Source organism: Saccopteryx bilineata, chromosome 4 (genome assembly GCF_036850765.1).
Source record: "Saccopteryx bilineata isolate mSacBil1 chromosome 4, mSacBil1_pri_phased_curated, whole genome shotgun sequence".
NCBI lineage: Eukaryota > Metazoa > Chordata > Mammalia > Chiroptera > Emballonuridae > Saccopteryx > Saccopteryx bilineata.
Genome location: NC_089493.1, coordinates 260,331,659 through 260,349,800, shown reverse-complemented (window position 1 = coordinate 260,349,800; position 18,142 = coordinate 260,331,659). Strand labels below are relative to the sequence as shown.

General features: G+C 35.2%; 1 protein-coding gene across 1 annotated transcript in view; it reads right to left on the bottom strand.

The window, feature by feature from the left end:
• Positions 1-270: 270 nt before the first annotated feature.
• Positions 271-18,142, bottom strand: part of SLC12A2 (solute carrier family 12 member 2) — a 95,441-nt gene continuing 77,569 nt past the window's right edge. Inside the window, exons 20-27 of the mRNA XM_066274261.1 lie at positions 15,930-16,055; positions 13,181-13,228; positions 11,645-11,767; positions 10,064-10,175; positions 7,461-7,547; positions 5,431-5,566; positions 5,064-5,131; positions 271-3,163 (exon numbers count right to left, since the gene is read on the bottom strand). Of these exons, the coding sequence (XP_066130358.1) occupies positions 3,028-3,163; positions 5,064-5,131; positions 5,431-5,566; positions 7,461-7,547; positions 10,064-10,175; positions 11,645-11,767; positions 13,181-13,228; positions 15,930-16,055 (836 nt within the window). The 3' untranslated portion in view covers positions 271-3,027. The remainder of the gene's footprint in view (positions 3,164-5,063; positions 5,132-5,430; positions 5,567-7,460; positions 7,548-10,063; positions 10,176-11,644; positions 11,768-13,180; positions 13,229-15,929; positions 16,056-18,142) is intronic.

Genomic DNA, 18,142 nt, shown 5'->3' with positions numbered 1-18,142 from the left:
CTATAAATTCATTTAATCTGATGAGGATTTGGCCCAAAGATAAATAAAGCAGAATTTAAAAAGCTAAAATTTTTTTTAATCAAAATGAACTGCATCTTATATGGCTCAATCATATTATCAGTATCAATAATGATTATTCCAAAGGCTTAGGGATAGTGAACAATTTCAAACAGCTTTCCCAAGGAGTGAATATTAAAATTACATATATATACATATATATTGATAAATAGTTAAAGTCACAAACGACACAAACTTATAGAGCAAGATATGAGTAGACATTAAATAGTTTTAATGAATCCACTTCCTTTATTGCAGTAACCTCTGTACAAAGCAGCAACTGCAATACTCAATGTTAAAACATTAGAAAAGCATTTGTGTGACAGTTATAGTACAGTATTATCAAAATATTACATTTTCAAACTTAGTAAACATCCACCAGAGCTCAAATCTTTAAATTATTTCCATAGTCTTTAAAAATATGTAATATCAGAAAGCATATAAAAAGAATGTAAAAGAAAACCTAAATACAAATGAAATAATGTAACAAATAAATATTTGATTTAATTAACCATTAATAATCAGCTTAACACCACCATTCTCTCTAAACCCACTGAATTTTTACCTATAGGGATAATGAACTGTCAAATGCCATTGCATAATTATTTGTTTCCAAGTTATCACCAATGATTAGAACTAAAAAAAGAAAAAAATTGGCATTAAAATAATCAAATTCAGTATAAATAAAATAGAGTAGAATAGCTTCAACACTAGCTAGCATCTCTAAGAATTAATTATTGACCTTTATTAGAACACTACAATAACCTTGAAAATTTTGACCTGGTAGCTAGTTTTAAGTAAAAGTAATGCATTTTTTTAAGTGAAAAGCTTCTCACAGTATTTCACAGACAATATTAACCCCCCATGATGCATATTTAGATATATTTTATGTACTTTATACACATATGCATGATGCATGACGTCTGGTTCCTGAAGTACAGATCACAAAGTTTCCTGAATGAGAGAAACCGGAAAGTAAAAGGAGGTGTACCTGTGCACATTTCAGGAGAGCAGCACTCGGCTCGTGCCCTGTTCCCCATTTTAAACATTCAAACATAAATATTGTTCACTGACTAATACATTTCTACCGTCTTTCCTCCCAAACACTACATACAAAACCTGCAATAAATGCAACAATGCTGTGAGTTATAATGTAGGAAAAAATATTTTGGAAAAAACCATTACTTTAGTCTCTTAACATTCTAAATTTAAAATTATCAGATCTCCATTTTGTATATTAACTTAGTTCATATTCATGCAGCAAAAATACCGCACTATTGACGACAGTAGTAATTTTATAGCTTTCTATCAAGATTCCTGAAAACCTGCATAAAGTCATCACCATTGAAACTTATAGCAATGAACTCACTGAACAGTACCTCAGATGAAATGTTCTCCATTTTCTCACTGAATGATAAATGTGGGACTCACGTGCCCTTCAAATGATCATCTAGTTCTCCAGAAAACCTGTCTCCTTCAATCTAATTGTGAACTTATGTTTACTCAAACAAAAAAGTTTTAGTCTAATGAATCTTGATCACTTAAAATGCAAAAACCCAGCAACATAGATGTCATTATATATACACATATGCATCTGTGTATGCACACATATACAAACACACATACAGATATGTAGATATGTATCCCTTGAAATGTTTTTAGGAAATCCTTCCTTGAATAAAGAATGAAAAACTTCACATTAATAACTGTATATAAAGCTTTTAGTAACAGTACATAATGCACTGTTATATTATACTAGTAGACTATGATGTCAAAACAGACATTTCAAAAAGCACAAACTGGCAGTTTTTCATAACACAAAAGTTTTAAAGTATTAAGAATGGATTAAATTTAAATGCTCAGAATAATCTGTTCAAACCTGAGTATATTAATTAAGACTAAGTGTACTTTGACAATTGAATGAATTAAGCCTAAAAACATTTCACTAAGAAACCAGTGGTCCATTTAACCATTTGATGGAACATTATTTTAATGATTATAAAGGATGGTATAGCAAATTCCATGTCGTGTTTACTGAAATATTCTAAGAAATGGCAATAACCTTCCTCCAGAAAATTTTTTTTTAGCATTTTTTAAAAGTCCCTTAGATTTGAAGAAAACTCTTAAATTAGGACAAATCTCTCCTCTAATGAATACTAATGGTCTTAAGGACTTTTATCTAAAGAAGGACTATAATTTTTCAGCAGTATATAGAAATACTGGATAAATCTTCAATCTTCCCTAAGGTTTCAGTAATAATTGAATAAAGATACCAATAAGATCCACTTAGAAGTTAAATAAAAAAAGAAAGGTTTATTGGGTCATTTTCCCCTAGGTCTACATTATACATACTCATACAAACCAAAATTTGGGGTCACTTTTTGGTTCCCACTTATTTTTTTGCGTTTTTCATTAACTTGCGCTCTCACCTTTACTATCTAACATACACCTTTACAAAAATAACAGAAAACATACAGTACTCAACACTAATTGGTCAATGGAAGAAGAAAAGCAGTGTCCATTTTATATGAAGGTGGAAGAGACCAGAAATAAAAATAATGGCTGGAGGCAAAGTTTGACATTGTATAAATTTATAAAAGAGGATCTATGGATGAAATTTGGTTATTTTCAGAAGGCACCTCAAGGCTAAAGGCTTTTTGTATTCCTTTCATCAATCAAAAAAAAATAACACACTTTTATTGCTATTCAAGTAGCAAGGGAAAACTTGACTCTCATGAGCTTTAGTCCAACAACAAGGAATCATCATTAAAACTGAGATATATTACCGCCTAAAACTGAAGTCTCCACACACATATCAATGGAACAACTTCCTTGTGTGCTTTCAAATTAATGAAATAGTGAAAGAAAAGTCTCAGTTCGCCATTGTGATGTTGACGTGTCCTTGAAGATTTCAGTTACTTCATTAGGCAATGAAGTACCACCTGAAGGGCTGTCCACTGTGTAGAATATTTAGGAATAGAATGTGAGGACACTCTGATGATTCCCACGGACTAGGAGAATTGGTGGCAGGTCCTCAGATAGAGCTTCTAACCATGCCATGTAGAGAGCACTAGACACAGCACCTTTTCGTGCAACTGGGAGACTCCTGGTATCAGAGAGAAAGGAAATTCAGCAATGCGTTTAAGTTGAGAAAAATAAAATGTAATAAAAATTAAAATATGTTATAATATAGCAACTAAAAATTACTATAGTTATAGAATATTTTTAAATGCAGGGAAATTCTTCATATAGTATAGCAACTACTATTCTGCCATAACATTTCCTGTTTTTTCAAGTTTGAACAAAAGATTTTAAAAAGTTTCTATATAAGAATACCACAACACATTTGGTATCTAACATTAAATCCTTAATTTCCCCTTCATCAATAAGTATAAAATTATTTTAGGAGAAAACAATGTTTCCATCTGAATTCAGAAAGTGGAAACTATACATGGATACAATTCAAACACAATCATTTCTACATACTAATTTTATCTTATCTCTCTAGGCTTTCACTTCTATTTGTTGATAAGTAGTAACAGGACCTATTATTGCCCTATAGAGTGTTTCCAGATTTCTAGGTATTAGCATCTTCCATTACAGATATTTGATCATCATCAGCAACACTTAAAATTGTCCAGTGTAAATGTTTGTTGTTAATCAAAAGCATAATCCTTTGGTAGTACTTTATTCAAAAAAGGCTTGTTAGCCTGACCAGGTGGTGGCGCAGTGGATAGAGCATAGGACTGGGATGCGGAAGGACCCAGGTTCGAGACCCCGAGGTCGCCAGCTTGAGCGCGGGCTCATCTGGCTTGAGCAAAGAGCTCACCAGCTTGGACCCAAGGTCGCTGGCTCCAGCAGGGGGTTACTTGGTCTGCTGAAGGCCCGCGGTCAAGGCACATGTAAGAAAGCAGTCAATGAACAACTAAGAAGTCGCAACGCGCAATGAGAAACTGATGATTGATGCTTCTCATCTCTCTCCGTTCCTGTCTGTCCCTGTCTATCTCTGCCTCTGTAAAAAAAAAAAAAAAAAAAAAAAAAGGCTTGTTCTTGTTTATTTGCTTTTTGCAAGAGAGAGACAGAAAGGAAGGGAGAGAGATGAGAAACATCAACTCGTAGTTGCATCACTTTTAGTAATTTATTGATTTCTTCTCATACGTGCCTTGACTGGGGGGGCTCCAGCCAGGCCAGTGACCCCTTGCTCAAGCCAGCAACCTTGGACTTCAAGCCAGCGACCTTGGGCTGCAGATGGTGACTATGGGGTCATGCTGATGACTGCACGCTCAAGCTGGTGAGCCCACGCTCAAGCCAGTGACCTCCGGGTTTCGAACCTGGGTCCTCAGCATCTCAGGTCAACACTCTATCCACTGCGCTACCACTGGTCAGGCCATTTGGCATGTTTTTGAAGGCTTGAGCATTCCTGACCTATTTAAGGACCTATGCTCCAGAACTGAGAAAATTTGGGTTCAAGTAATATCTAGCTAACCTGGTTTGGTGGAAGGAAAGCCAGAGTGAGCATTAGTATCTTTATTCACCACAAGGACAATGTGGTGGTAATGTAAAGCTTGTGTGTGGGAACTTGGGGTGGGATTCAGACAGGAACCACTTTTTAAATTTAACTCTCCAAGTAACTTTATCATTTCTGTGAGGAAGATGCCTGAGGTCCAAATTTTAACTTCAATCCGTTATACCCTACGCATACTTGATGGTTATACTACAGTGTTTCCAAGCTAAAAAAAATTTAAAAGGATCAAGGAAAAATTCCAAAATAGGCTATGATAAAGAACTACTTAGATTCATATAAGCTTAAGATTTTTCTTTCCTCCTATCTTAAATGACTTCTCCAAATGTTTAAAGCAAAGTGTCTTTTTAAAAGCTTGTTTTTTTCTTCCTTATAACTACTAAGTCATAGGTATTAAATAGATATGTACTCGGTATAGAAATTAATCCTAATTGCATTATCATAAATGAATACCTAAGAAAATCTTAGTATAGGTATTACTTACATGACAATGATATTAGCTGTGCTTGAATGTTCCTTTAATAATTCATTTAACCTAATCTGCCGGTATGTCTGAAATGAAACAAGAAAAGGTCATTCCTAGACCATTTGAAAATTGGAATTTATCGTGGTTCATAAAACTGTAAGTAGAAAAAGAAACCAAATCAATTTCGGTATAATAAAAATCAGTCTATAATTTAAAAAAATTAACTCTTTGCAATGTCCACATACAAATCCAACTTAAAGTAGATTTAATTTACACAGCTGGTTCCACCTGTAACAAATTTCAGTGCTTGATACTTTTATGTCTTAAGTATTTTTTAAAAAACACATGGAAGGTTAATAAAAATTTAGCAGAAGAGAAAGAATACCTTGGTTTTATAAAGTTCAAGCTCATTATCGGTTATGCGCCATGGTTCATCTTCTTTCATTCTATCTGCAATATCCTGTTCTTTATCATCTTCATGCAGTCTGAATGGCTCAATCATTTCATCGAAAGCTACAATACTTAAAAAAATAGAAAGAATACTGACAACCTTATTTTGAATTACTTTATAGTAAGATCTTAAACACAGAATTATAATCGAAGAAGTTAGTGTTTCCCATCTATTGGTCTCCCCTCTATATTCTAACTATTCTGATCTCTGTATCAACCCCCAACCCTGTGTAAATTTTCACCACAGTAGCCAGAATGATCCTTTTGCTCAATAAGTCAAATTGTCTTACTTCTATACTCAAAACACGCAAAGGCTTTCCCAGTTCAAGTACCAAAAAATAAAAGTAGTATAAGATAAGGTACCAGAACCTGTTGAAGGGAAGGGGCAGATATTAAACATTTAAGAAAATGCTGAATTAATCTCTAGATCCAAGTATACTTAGTAGGACAAAAGATATTCAAAGAACATGAACAGCATTCTATTCCTGTGTGAATGTGAAAAACAGTTTTTTGTATTACAATATTGTCATTTATAAGATACCAGGTCTTCATCTCTAGCTTACCGCTCCTAAAACCCTTGGAATCTCCAAAGTGTTGAGAGTGATGAAGGTGTTTTTATTAAGTTAATGAAATGACTCTTGGACCCCACTCAAGGGTCAGAGCTGGTTGCCGGGGCACCGACCTTGTGATTAAAGGTTTGGAACTTCCAGTCGTGTCCTCACACCAACCTCAACCTCCAGGAAAGTGCTGAAGATTGAGTTCAATTGCCAATGACTAATGACTTCATCAGTCATGACTATGTAATGAAGCCTCCATAAAAACCAGAGAGGACAGCTCCTTGTTCCTTTTTCCCCTTTTCTGGAGAATAGAATGCTTCCAGGTGCCGCCTGGGCAGGCCCTATGCTCCACAAGGTGAGAAGCTCTTTTGGTGGGGACCTCACTCTATCCCTTCATCTGACTGTAGATTTGTATCCTTCACTACCCGTTGCAATAAAGCAGTAATCTAGTGGGTAACTGGGTTTTCTTGAGTTCTGTGAGCCATTTTACAGATTTGAAAGAGATGTGGGGGTCATGTGAACTACTGATTTCTAGCCAGTTGGTCAGAGAACAGGTCACCTGGGCTTGTGACTGGAATTTAAAGTGGAGGGAGTTTCTTGCGAGGTGGAGCTCTTCACCTATGCAATCTGATTCTATCTCTGGGTAGATGGGGACTTCTTGGATACCCTGCTGGTGTCTGAGACTTGCTTGGTGTGGATAAGCCTACACACACACTGGACTTCACTATTTGAACACCCCCTTTGCAAATATTGTATCTTATACAAAGCTCCTGGATTTTCTTATTTTATAACAGGAAATAAATCTTTCCCTGATTATAACCTTACTATAATAGCCTTACTATTTTTTTATTTACAATGATTTCTTTACATCAGCTTTATCATTCATTCAACATTTATTTGAGAATAATTAAAATCCTGTCCAGAAGTATACATATAATTAGAACTACTATACACCATTTTCAGATAGAATATTCCACGAATCCACTTTTGAATCTTGAGAATTATGAATGCAAATATTATAGGGAAATTCTTAAATTCTCCTGTTTTAATAATTAAATAGTGGGAAGTAATTTGTATGTGGAGTAGGGACTGAGTAGTCATAATGAATGTGGGCATAAGAAGTGGAAATTTAAAGAATCATTTAGAATTTCTGTGGCATAAATGATTTTCAGAAATTACAAAGTAGTAATCGAATCCTCTGAAAACTGAAGGCCCTGTAGACTTACCTTGGTATCTGCTGGAAGCATGTCAACTATCAGTGCTAAATTTAAAAAGCTGACTTCACATGTAACTAAAGCAGTCAGAATGCCCACATATTAGTTTATGTTGAATGGTCTGTTACTGGAATGTCTGAATAGATTATTCAAAAAAGTATCAAAAATTTGTACAAAGTTATTCAATAACTTACTTTTCTTTCTTTGGTTTAGTATTAATATCTCCTAGAACCATTATATCGGAGAAGTCTATCCGGAACTTGCTAAGCAAAGTAGCCATCCTAAATAAAAAAGAAAGAGCACTGAGATACATGAAGGCTGTATATAAGTATTTTATTTGATTTAGGGCTGAATCTGTGTATCTGAAAAGCATGATTTATAGGAAAAATTTCTATCACATCCTAAACAAGCCTGTCTGAATTCACACTATACATTCACAGAGTAGACATCTAAAATCCCTCGAGACTTTTATTCTTTCCCTTTCTCTGAATCTCTCCTTAGTATCCAATAATGGACAGCGAAAGACATTAATAATGAAATTTGAATGCAACTATTTTTTTAAGTTAATTTTACTCAAAGTATATGGATTTCAGTAAAAACTAGTATAGTTATTTGTTTAATATTTCTGGATTCTTCCATCCATGCCAAATGCATACCTCAAAAGGCACAAGTATGACTTTTTAGGTGAACTTGAAGCTATAAGTGACGGTAGATTAGGTTCACAGCACTTGGAGGGTGTGGAGGATAAGGGTGGTGATACCGTGGACAGGCATGGAAACAGAGCTCCAACAAGCCTCTGATTTTTCAGTGAGTATCTTTTTGGAAGCATAGTTCATAATGAAATCTTGGTAGCAATAACAGAAAAGTTGAAACATACAAACGGGAAAAGCGATTAATAGGATTTTATATTTAATAAAAAGTTTTCTTTGTCTTTTTCTTCTTTTCCAAGAGAGGAGGGGAATTAGAGAGCCAGACTCCTGCATGCACCCTGACTGGGATCCACCCAGCAACCCCCATGTGGGTCAAAGCTCTGCCCATCTGGGGCCATGCTCACAACCAAGCTATTTTTAGTACCTGAGGTGGAGGCTCCATGGAGCCATCCTCGGCGCCTGGAGCCAATAAGCTCAAACCAATTGAGCCATGGCTGTGGGAGAGGAAGAGAGAGGAGGGGGAGGGAGAGGAATGGAGAAGCAGATGGTCACTTCTCCTGTGTGCCCAGACTGGAAATTGAACCTGGGACATCTGCACACCAGGCCAATGCTCTACCACTGAGACAACTGGCGAGGGCCAAAAATGAGTTTTCTAAATTAAGATATTAGAAAACAGATGAGCAACAGGTTTAACCTATAAATTATTTCTACTACTTCTTATATAATTCACTATTTTTTTTTTTTGTATTTTTCCGAAGCTGGAAACGGGGAGGCAATCAGACAGACTCCCACATGCGCCCGACTGGGATCCACCCGGCATGCCCACCAGGGGGCGATGCTCTGCCCATCTTGGGGCGTCGCTCTGCCACAATCAGAGCCATTCCAGTGCCTGAGGCAGAGGCCATAGAGCCATCCTCAGCACCCGGGCAAACTTTGCTCCAGTGGAGCCTTGGCTGTGGGAGGGGAAGAGAGAGAGACAGAGAGGAAGGAGAGGAGGAGGGGTGGAGAAGCAGATGGGTGCTTCTCCTGTGTGCCCTGCCAGGAATCAAACCCGGGACTCCTGCACGCCAGGCCGACGCTCTACCAGTGAGCCAACCGGCCAGGTCCTATAATTCACTATTTGAAATGAAAAAAAAAAAACAAACCTTGTTGAATTCTGCTATAAATCTACTGTGTGCCTACTGTGTGCTTGCTATACGGCCCACAAAACTCAAATCTAAGAAAATATAATAAACATGATCCAAGCGCAGAATGTGATGAGTGGTATCAAGTACATCTTGACTCAGCAAGGAAATGTAACAAATTGTGGAGGGAATAAGGGGAAAAAATTAGAGTAGATATTATAAAGAAGGTGATAATTGTTCTGAGTTTTAAAGAATAGAGTATTTTAACAGAGAAGTAAAATATTTATAGTAGATAGATGAAAATAGGCAAAGGAGTAAAAGTCTGAAATCGTATGCATGTTTTGGATAGGTGCAGAAACGTAAACTGAACTATAAGGCATATTTAGGGGAACAGGAGATAAAAATAGGGAACAGGAGGGTAGACTGTAAAAGACCTTGACTGTCATAGTTAGCATAGCATAGACTTTCTATAGTATGTAACAGAAAAGGTTATAAAGTATTTTGGCCAGAGGAATCTCATGATCAAAGCTCTATTTTCCAAACATGAAATTGTAAGCAGCGTGCAAAATAAATGCTAAAGAGGTCAGAGACACCACACCAGGGACGTAGAGAAGCGCTGGAACCAGAACCACACTGATGACAATACAGACCGATAGGGAATGGGTGGTAACGGCACTCATATTCTGTTGTCTAGAAGTCTACAGAATGTACCCTATGTATGAACATATAGTTTTTGTGCACTTTCTCCCCTGATTAAAATAAAAAGCTGCTTAACACTTTAATGCTGTAAATATTAATGAAGACTTTCTAAAATGTAAATATATATTTAAAAATTATGTTATCAGTAAAACTAAATATCTACTACTTAAACATAAGGACTAAATTAAAGAGCATAAGGTTTATTTAAGAATTTTCAGCTTCAGTACAGAACAGAGCAACATGACTGACATTTTATGGATTCCTATCAAATCTATGTAGTAATAATAAAGTACTACTAGTTAAATGCCCTTTAAATAGACTTACGCTCTCCGGTCATGGTCTATTCTGTTTATTTTTCCACCAATGAATACTCTGATCTTACAATCTTTCCATTTTTTCTTGGTCGTCAGAAGGTAAGGTATCAATAAGGTCAAACCTGAGTTATAAAAATATAACAGATCATATACTAAATGCTAATTTCTTAAATAAGAACTTTTAATTCAATTTAATCTCTAATCTTTAATTCAATTTAAAAACATGTTTACAACAACTCAGTATAAAACCAATGTTTTCTTTCTATAATTCCTTGATTCAGTCATAAAGCCTAAGACAGGGCCGAACTGGAAGGAAGCCCCAAGGGAGTCGGGCCGTGGGAGGAAGTCAGTGGAGTGGGATGCAGAGTTGAGATGAGTCACACACAGGAAGACGGAGGAGATGGGAATATTCACTGAGCCTAATGGGAGTGACATTCACTCGCTGAATGAGAAACCAAAGGGGAGAAGCTGGACTGCACCCTGCAGTGTTGGCCTGGGACTGGTCACATACAGACACACACATGTGTGATTTCCTAGCTCTGGACACATACAGACACACACATGTGTGATTTCCTAGCTCTGCCCACGGAGAGGCCGGGGGGCAGTGCTGCTCTAGCACCAACGAGCATGACCGAGGCCCTGGTCTTTGTTCTTAGTGCCCCTCTCCAGTAAAAGGAGTCTGGGCTCCTTCAGAAAGGGTGGTTCAATGGCTGGTGTAAAGAAAGCACAGCACTGAGCCTGGATCCTCTTATTGTACAAGGAAATAAGGAATGGTTGGGACATGACACATGGACACAGAAAGACTACATGGACACAGACTAAACAGGATATTCGGGACGATCTGAAAATCAAAACAAATAATGATCATTGATAAATCATATCCCACTGAGTAAAATACAAATTCATGAGTCCACACAGAAATAAAGAGAAAGCTCTTCCTTACAGTAAAATGCCAACTAATAAACGAAGAAATACTAGGATAGAAAAATCATAATCTGGCAACCACAAACACACCACAATTAATTCAGGCAAAAATGTCAATGTATGCTAAAGAGGGTGGTAAAAGTTGCAGTACCGATGGTGTATTTACATAGTCTCAGAGTAATTCCTCATCCCCCAAATACCTGAAATTATAAAAGGGGAAAACAGTAACTTCAGTGTGGAAAGCTGGTGAAAACCAGCTTACTCAGGAGGCAAAGCTACCCCCCCCAAGTGACGAGACAGAGCACCCCCTGTGCCACCAGATGAGATTAGAGACAGAAGAGCACAGCGTCGCTGGTGACGCTTCTACCAAAAATACAAGTAATTGTGATGAAACTTCAAACAGCACTCCTAAGTAACATTCTACAAAATATTTGGTCTGTAATATTTTAAAATGATTAAGGTCATGAAGCTCAAAGAAGGACCTAGTGACTCCCAAATATGACAACTAAGTGCAACACCCGATTCTGAAATGAGTCCTGGTGTTTCCGGGAATGCTGCAAAAACCAGAATGGGGTGTATGGGTGAGGAATACGTGCCGATTCTTAGTACTATTCCCACAACTTCAGTAAATTTAAAACTGTTAAAAAAAATACATTAACGAACTTACCTCCATCATCAAAAAGCCACCAGACATCAATAGTCTTCTTTCCTTGTTTTTTCTGAAACTGAGAACTCGCTTCGAGAAGCTTTTGGTCAGCTATGTTTAAAGGCACAGCAGGGCCTTTGGGTTCTAAAGGAGTAAGCAGAAAAATAAGATGTAAGGGAGATAAATAAAGTCCCTTTGGCTGAATTCTATAGTTTCCTAACTTTTATATATTCAGATGTTTACAATGCAGATAGTTGTATATGGCATTCATTATAAGCGTTCAGTTGTTTATAATTAAAACATACTTTTAAGATGGTTACAGATAAATACATCTTTATATAACTAAACTCATCCAAATTATCTTGCCTAACTTCCACTATGATGAAGCAATCTGAATGAAAGAGAATCATAAATATCAATCAAGAAAATTATAATTGACTGCTAGATTTTGAATTTTTGAAAAGCTCTTTTAGGCTAACTGTATAAATTAAATTTATGACTATTCCATAAATATATTTCTTTTAAAATCTGGTTTTTCAATAATTTAAAGCTCAAAGTAATTTTTTAGGTAAAATGTTGTTATCTGTAATATGAAAGACAGAAGGAAGTGGAAGACATACCAATACAATCTTACAGTTATCACAGTGAAACCTCAGTCTAAGGAAAAACTCATTTTTACCTAGCATTTATGCCCTTAATATGTGACACCCAATTCTAAAGCCATATAATCACATCTTTCTTTGAACTACAGAAAGATGGTGGAACTCCTTGGAAGGGTACCCATCTGCTACAAGTCAAAAGAACAATATACCAAGGAGTTCCCACTTATATTCCCAGATAATTAAAAAAAAAAAATCAACACTGGTTCTTTGAGCAAGCAAATGACTATTATGAAACTCCTAGGCTAAACTTTTAAAAGCAGAAATCCATAGCAGGAAATCTGGTCACTATTGCAGAACATCTATCATTCACTTTTCATGCTGCCACGATGTACGTGAACATGACGAATGATCTCGCGTGATGGAATAATATGGCTACCAAACCACACTGCTCCGAAACTCTCACCTCTATCTCCTTCTCATTAAATTCATGTACGTTGACATGACTGTGTATCTCCCAAACGCAGCAGGACTGTGAGAAATATTGTAATTTTTGAAATGAAAAATATATTAGTATCAAAATTAAGGACTTGGCTGGGTACCACTGATGGTAAAGAATGCAGTGACACTGTAAAGACATCTATTTCAGTGTCTCTACTTATCATGTAAACCATGCAGTTTAAATTAAAAAATTAATATTGACTTTCAGAGTTTGAAGTTTTCAGAAATACTATGATGATTTAAAAGAATTTGTCTTTGATATATCACCTTTCCCTGAGGTGATTTAACTCTTTAATTGGATGAATGATAACTTTTCGAATCTGCATTTAATAAATAACTGTAACATCACCTCACCATGAAAATAGAAACTAAGGTAAAAAAAGAAAATAAAAGGGTTGGAGTTAAAGAGTTAACAGTATGAAAAAAGGATCAAAATAAAATGATGAAAAATGCCTGCCTTTTTTCAACAGTGGTTGAGTTGGAGTCTTGCCATCCTCTTCCTCATCTAGATTATGTTTAAAAAACACAAAATATAAGTTAATCACCTTTATATTTATTAATAAATAAAAATGTAAATAGAGCACATTTAAAAACAAAACCTAGTATGAAGAAACAGTCTGAAAAATAATCAAGACTGAAGACTGATATTTTCTACACTGAGTATTCAGGATTTTAAAAAGCAAACATATTTTGGACATTTCCAATGGGGATACTGATTAACATTCACCCCTAAATTGTATTCCTATACAACTGACCAAAAACTTCAGCAGAATTTTAAACTTTTAAACTTTCGTACTTGACATCAGTTGACAAGATGCTGAACTATGGCTAACAGAATAGAAATATGATATTTAAAAAACTGACGTTGCAGATAATACATAAACTTTAAACAGGCCACTGCATCACTATGCAAATGACTGAAAAGTAATTTTGTAAACACTTAAAGAATAGTTTTTATAAAAATCAATCACTGCTTGAAATACTAATAATTTTATCAGACAGTCTCTTGACTTATGTAAAATGCCAGGTTATACAGGAGTAATTTTTTTAAATACATAAAGTTGTATTTATTCATATGCAAGTATGCCTGCATATACTGATCCATTTACATTTAAATAATATAAATGTTTTCCAGGAGTTAACTGTTTTCCTAATCTCATTTTTTTCTTAATATAAGCTCGCATTATTGGTTTATGGCATATAAAACTTCCAACTAGGACAGGGAAAAGTACATTACAGTGGGCTCTTAAGCCAGACTCCCAGCATTCCAGTATACCTGTTAACCCCATTTCTGGCTGCCTGACTTACTCCTTACTTTCCTCAGTTGTAGAAAGGATGAATACCTACCTCTCAAGGTTGTTATATTGCAAACATTAATGCACTTAGCTCACTGCTCAACACAAAATAGTATTCAAAGGGTGCTGTTTTTGTTCCTTTGTATACTGTATGCCTTAATATTCAAGACAGACATACCAATGACTATATAATAACTATACCAGAATGTTTACAATCCTAAAGACTTTTAAAACTGCATAAACTTTTCTATGGTTTCTATGCTAATTTTGAAAATAATTGGCAAAATAAAAAAATAAACACAAAAAATATTAATGCTATATTAGAATGCTAATTTCTTATGCCTGTTATGGAATAAGAAACATTTTAATTATTACACTTAATTTTTTAGTAGTATTATTATTCCTATAGATACTTGATATTATCTGTCTTTGATGATAAAAACCACTCAGGAATGTAACTATGGACATTCTGTATTCATTTCAAAGAGCTCAAAAATGTCAAGGAAATATTTACACTTTAATTAAGCTAAGTTGAAAGTATTTACATTTTTACATTAAAAGGATAAATAGAAATGAAGTGACCCAGTTTCCTACTTTTTAATAATAATGATTCACAGGATTGTGACACACATTAATGAGCTAATGGACAGATAACATCTACTAAATTGTGGGATGCTTGACAAGTACTACTTCTTCCCCTCCCATCGTAGTTTTGTCTGTTCATTCCTAACAAACTCTGTCAAGGGCTTGCTTTAGGAAAGAGAAAAGGACAAAAAAAAAAGTAAGAGGAAATGAAAGAATGTATACCATCAACTAAACATAAAAGCAGGAACATAAGAACTGTCATAATCAGTTCATGGAATTTTGAGAAGAAACAGGGAAAAAGTATAATCAAGCCGGCAAAGAACTGAAAGGGAAAAGGTGTCTCAACTAAGCTCTCAACTACCATCACTTTAAGCAAACAAGATAAATAAGGAAGAAAAATAAAAAGCAACAATAATGCTTCTAGATAATCTAGAAAAGATCAATTTTCAGAGACAGGAATGGTCCAATGTGGTCAATTTCAGAAAGAGAAGGGTAATTATTTTAGAGGAACCAAAAATATGATATGGTTTGATGATTTACAGTGCAGATACTTTCTGGCTGCAGGTCACCTGGGCATAGGACAGACGGAGATACTGGACGGCACAGAGGTAGGAGAGTGAGGGCAGGAGAGTCGGATTTGGAAGTCATCCCTCTTTCCTTGTCATGAACACGACTTAAGAGATTTGTGGATGAAATTATCTAAAGTTTCATGCGATCTGGAAATCAATTTGTGGCTTAAAGCACATGAGCTACCAGAAGTATTATGGCTGAATAGTTCAGCAGCCCAAATACAAATAGTTTGTTTCTTCAGAGAGACTAAATTGAGAAATAAAATTGCACTTGATTTTTTATTACACTGTTTTACCTAAACAACTGCAGATGTAGTAGATGTAAAAATATCAGCAAACAAAACCCCTGGTATTTAAATACCTTGATTTGCCAAAAATATAAGTAAATTAATTATATAATCTTCATTCCTTTCAATGTTATGTGCTTATACGCACATTACTCTAAAATTACCATGTTTCTTTAAGTTCAGGTCAACCTGTGCTTCAAATGATAATTTATGTTTTCTTTAAAGCAAGTATAAATAAAAACATGCAAGACCATATTAGTAGATAACTGGCATGGTTTCTGTTCTGTGATCTACTTTAATACCTTAAAAATTCATTATTTTGTAGATATTTTTGAAAGTCATAAATTTTAACTGAAAAGTACAAATTTGAGAACAGGTTACTTTATTAGCTATGTTATATAATAAAAACAATTTTTTTCCCAAATTAAAAACATTACCATTAATAAAATTTTTTGTTTGAATAAAATTACCTTTATGTGTAACAGGTTTTTCACCAGATGTTTTGGAAGTATCTAAATCTGATTTCTTACTATACTCCATACTTAGTACCACATCCTTGACACCAGGTGATTTCTCTTGTGATGACAATAATTCTTCTGTAGATATGAAAGAATTTAAAATATTACCTAAATCTTATTTTAACCACTAAAGAAAATATCATAGTACAGTATCAGTTAGAGGACAATTTCAAGCAAAGTTTATTATGATACAAGTTTATAATAAATAATTTTTTTTTTTTTTGTGGCAGAGACAGAGAGAGTCAGAGAGAGGGACAGATAGGGACAGACAGACAGGAACGAAGAGAGATGAGAAATATCAATTCTTCGTTGTGGCTCCTTAGTTGTTCATTGATTGATTTCTCGTATGTGCCTTGACCCCGGGCCTTCAGCAGACTGAGTAACCCCTTGCTCGAGCCAGCGACCTTGGGCTCAAGCTGGTGAGCTTTGCTCAAACCAGATGAGCCTGCACTTAAGCTGGTGACCTCAGGGTCTCGAACCTGGGTCCTCCACATCCCAGTCCGACGCTCTATCCACTGCTCCACTGCCTGGTCAGGCTATAATAAATAATTTCTGATGTAAAAAAAATATGATTTTTTAAAATTAAAGACTTTATTCATTTTATAGAGGGGGGGAGAGAGAGAGAGAGAGAGAGAAAGGAGTTGGAGCAGGAAGCACCAACTCCCATATCTGCCTTGAGCGGGGCCTTATGCAGCAACCTCAGCGTTTCAGATTCAACACTTTACCACTGCACCACCACAGGTCAGACTGTGATAATCTATTCTGAAATGACTGTGCACTTCAATATCTTGAGCCACAACTAAGTGTTTGATATTTGAATTAGGTGCTGGGAAATCAGTAATGAATGAGATTCATGGAACACAAGAATCTTATAGACGAAAGAATGATATGTGAATGTTAACCTCCTCTCAAAGTCATTTACACATGTAAAAAATAAAATATAAAATGTGACAAATGATCAAACACCTGTAAGATGACAAACAACACTGAAACACTATACCCATAACTATAGAATCAAAATTAGGGGATAGAGTCCTTTCCTAGAGTATCATTTCTTCATTCTGAAGTACTTTCTTCATTTTCTGTCTTTCAGGAAAGAGTCAGTAAACATTTAACTTCCACCATATAAAACTACCATGAAGACAAACATAATACAAAGTTGACCATCTCCTCTATCCTTAACCCTCATCACTGATTTGTGCATTAAGAGAAATAACAATAGAAATTAGGTGACACTATGCTAAATGCTTCACAGGCTGTATCTCCTTTTTAATCTTCACAATGACCCTATGAAGTAATTATGTTTTAAAAGGCAAAAGATTTACGCGATCTGAAGAGAAACCAGAGTATGAAGTAATTATGTTTTAACAGATGAGGAAACTGAGGCTTAGAAGTCAATACATTTCCCAGACTACAAAACTGCTCAGAAAAAAAGCTGGGATTTTAAAGCAGATCTTACTCCAAAACCTGTGCTCTCAATCCCTGTGCTAAACCAGTCCCTGTCTTCAGATCTTAATGGTGAATAACAATTTTTCAAAACAATTTTGGTAATGATTATAAACACATGAAAATATTTTCAAGTTCCAGTCACATTCAAAATCTCAGTAAATTATAGAACTTTTAATTTATCAGCCAAACTGTGATACTTTTGAGTGAAAGGAACACTACAAATAAGTATTCAGTTAACAAATACCCTAAACATAAGTCACTGTTAGAGCATGTGAAAATTAAAATAGTATTTTGCAAGGCTTACTCCAGAATAAGAAAGTGTTTTTTCATCAAGCCATACTTTTGTATTATATGAATAAAGACTTCAAAGCATTCCTTTCTTGAATGCACAATACCGTTAAAATGGTGGGTGGAGTGGGAGGATTAAAACAGTTTACATACATAAACAGATGACAAAAAGTTCATTATACGCCTCGCAGCTCTTTAGGCTTTAGCTTGTTTTGATGATTTGATTAATCGATAAGGATAAAATATTAGGTATACAAAATTTCTTAAGCTTATACTATATATATATATATATATTTATTTATTTATTTATTTTTTTTTTTTTTTGGTGACAGAGACAGACAGACAGGAAGGGAGAGAGATGAGAAGCATCAATTCTTCATTGTGGCACCTTAGTAGTTCATTGATTGCATTCTCATATGTGCCTTGAC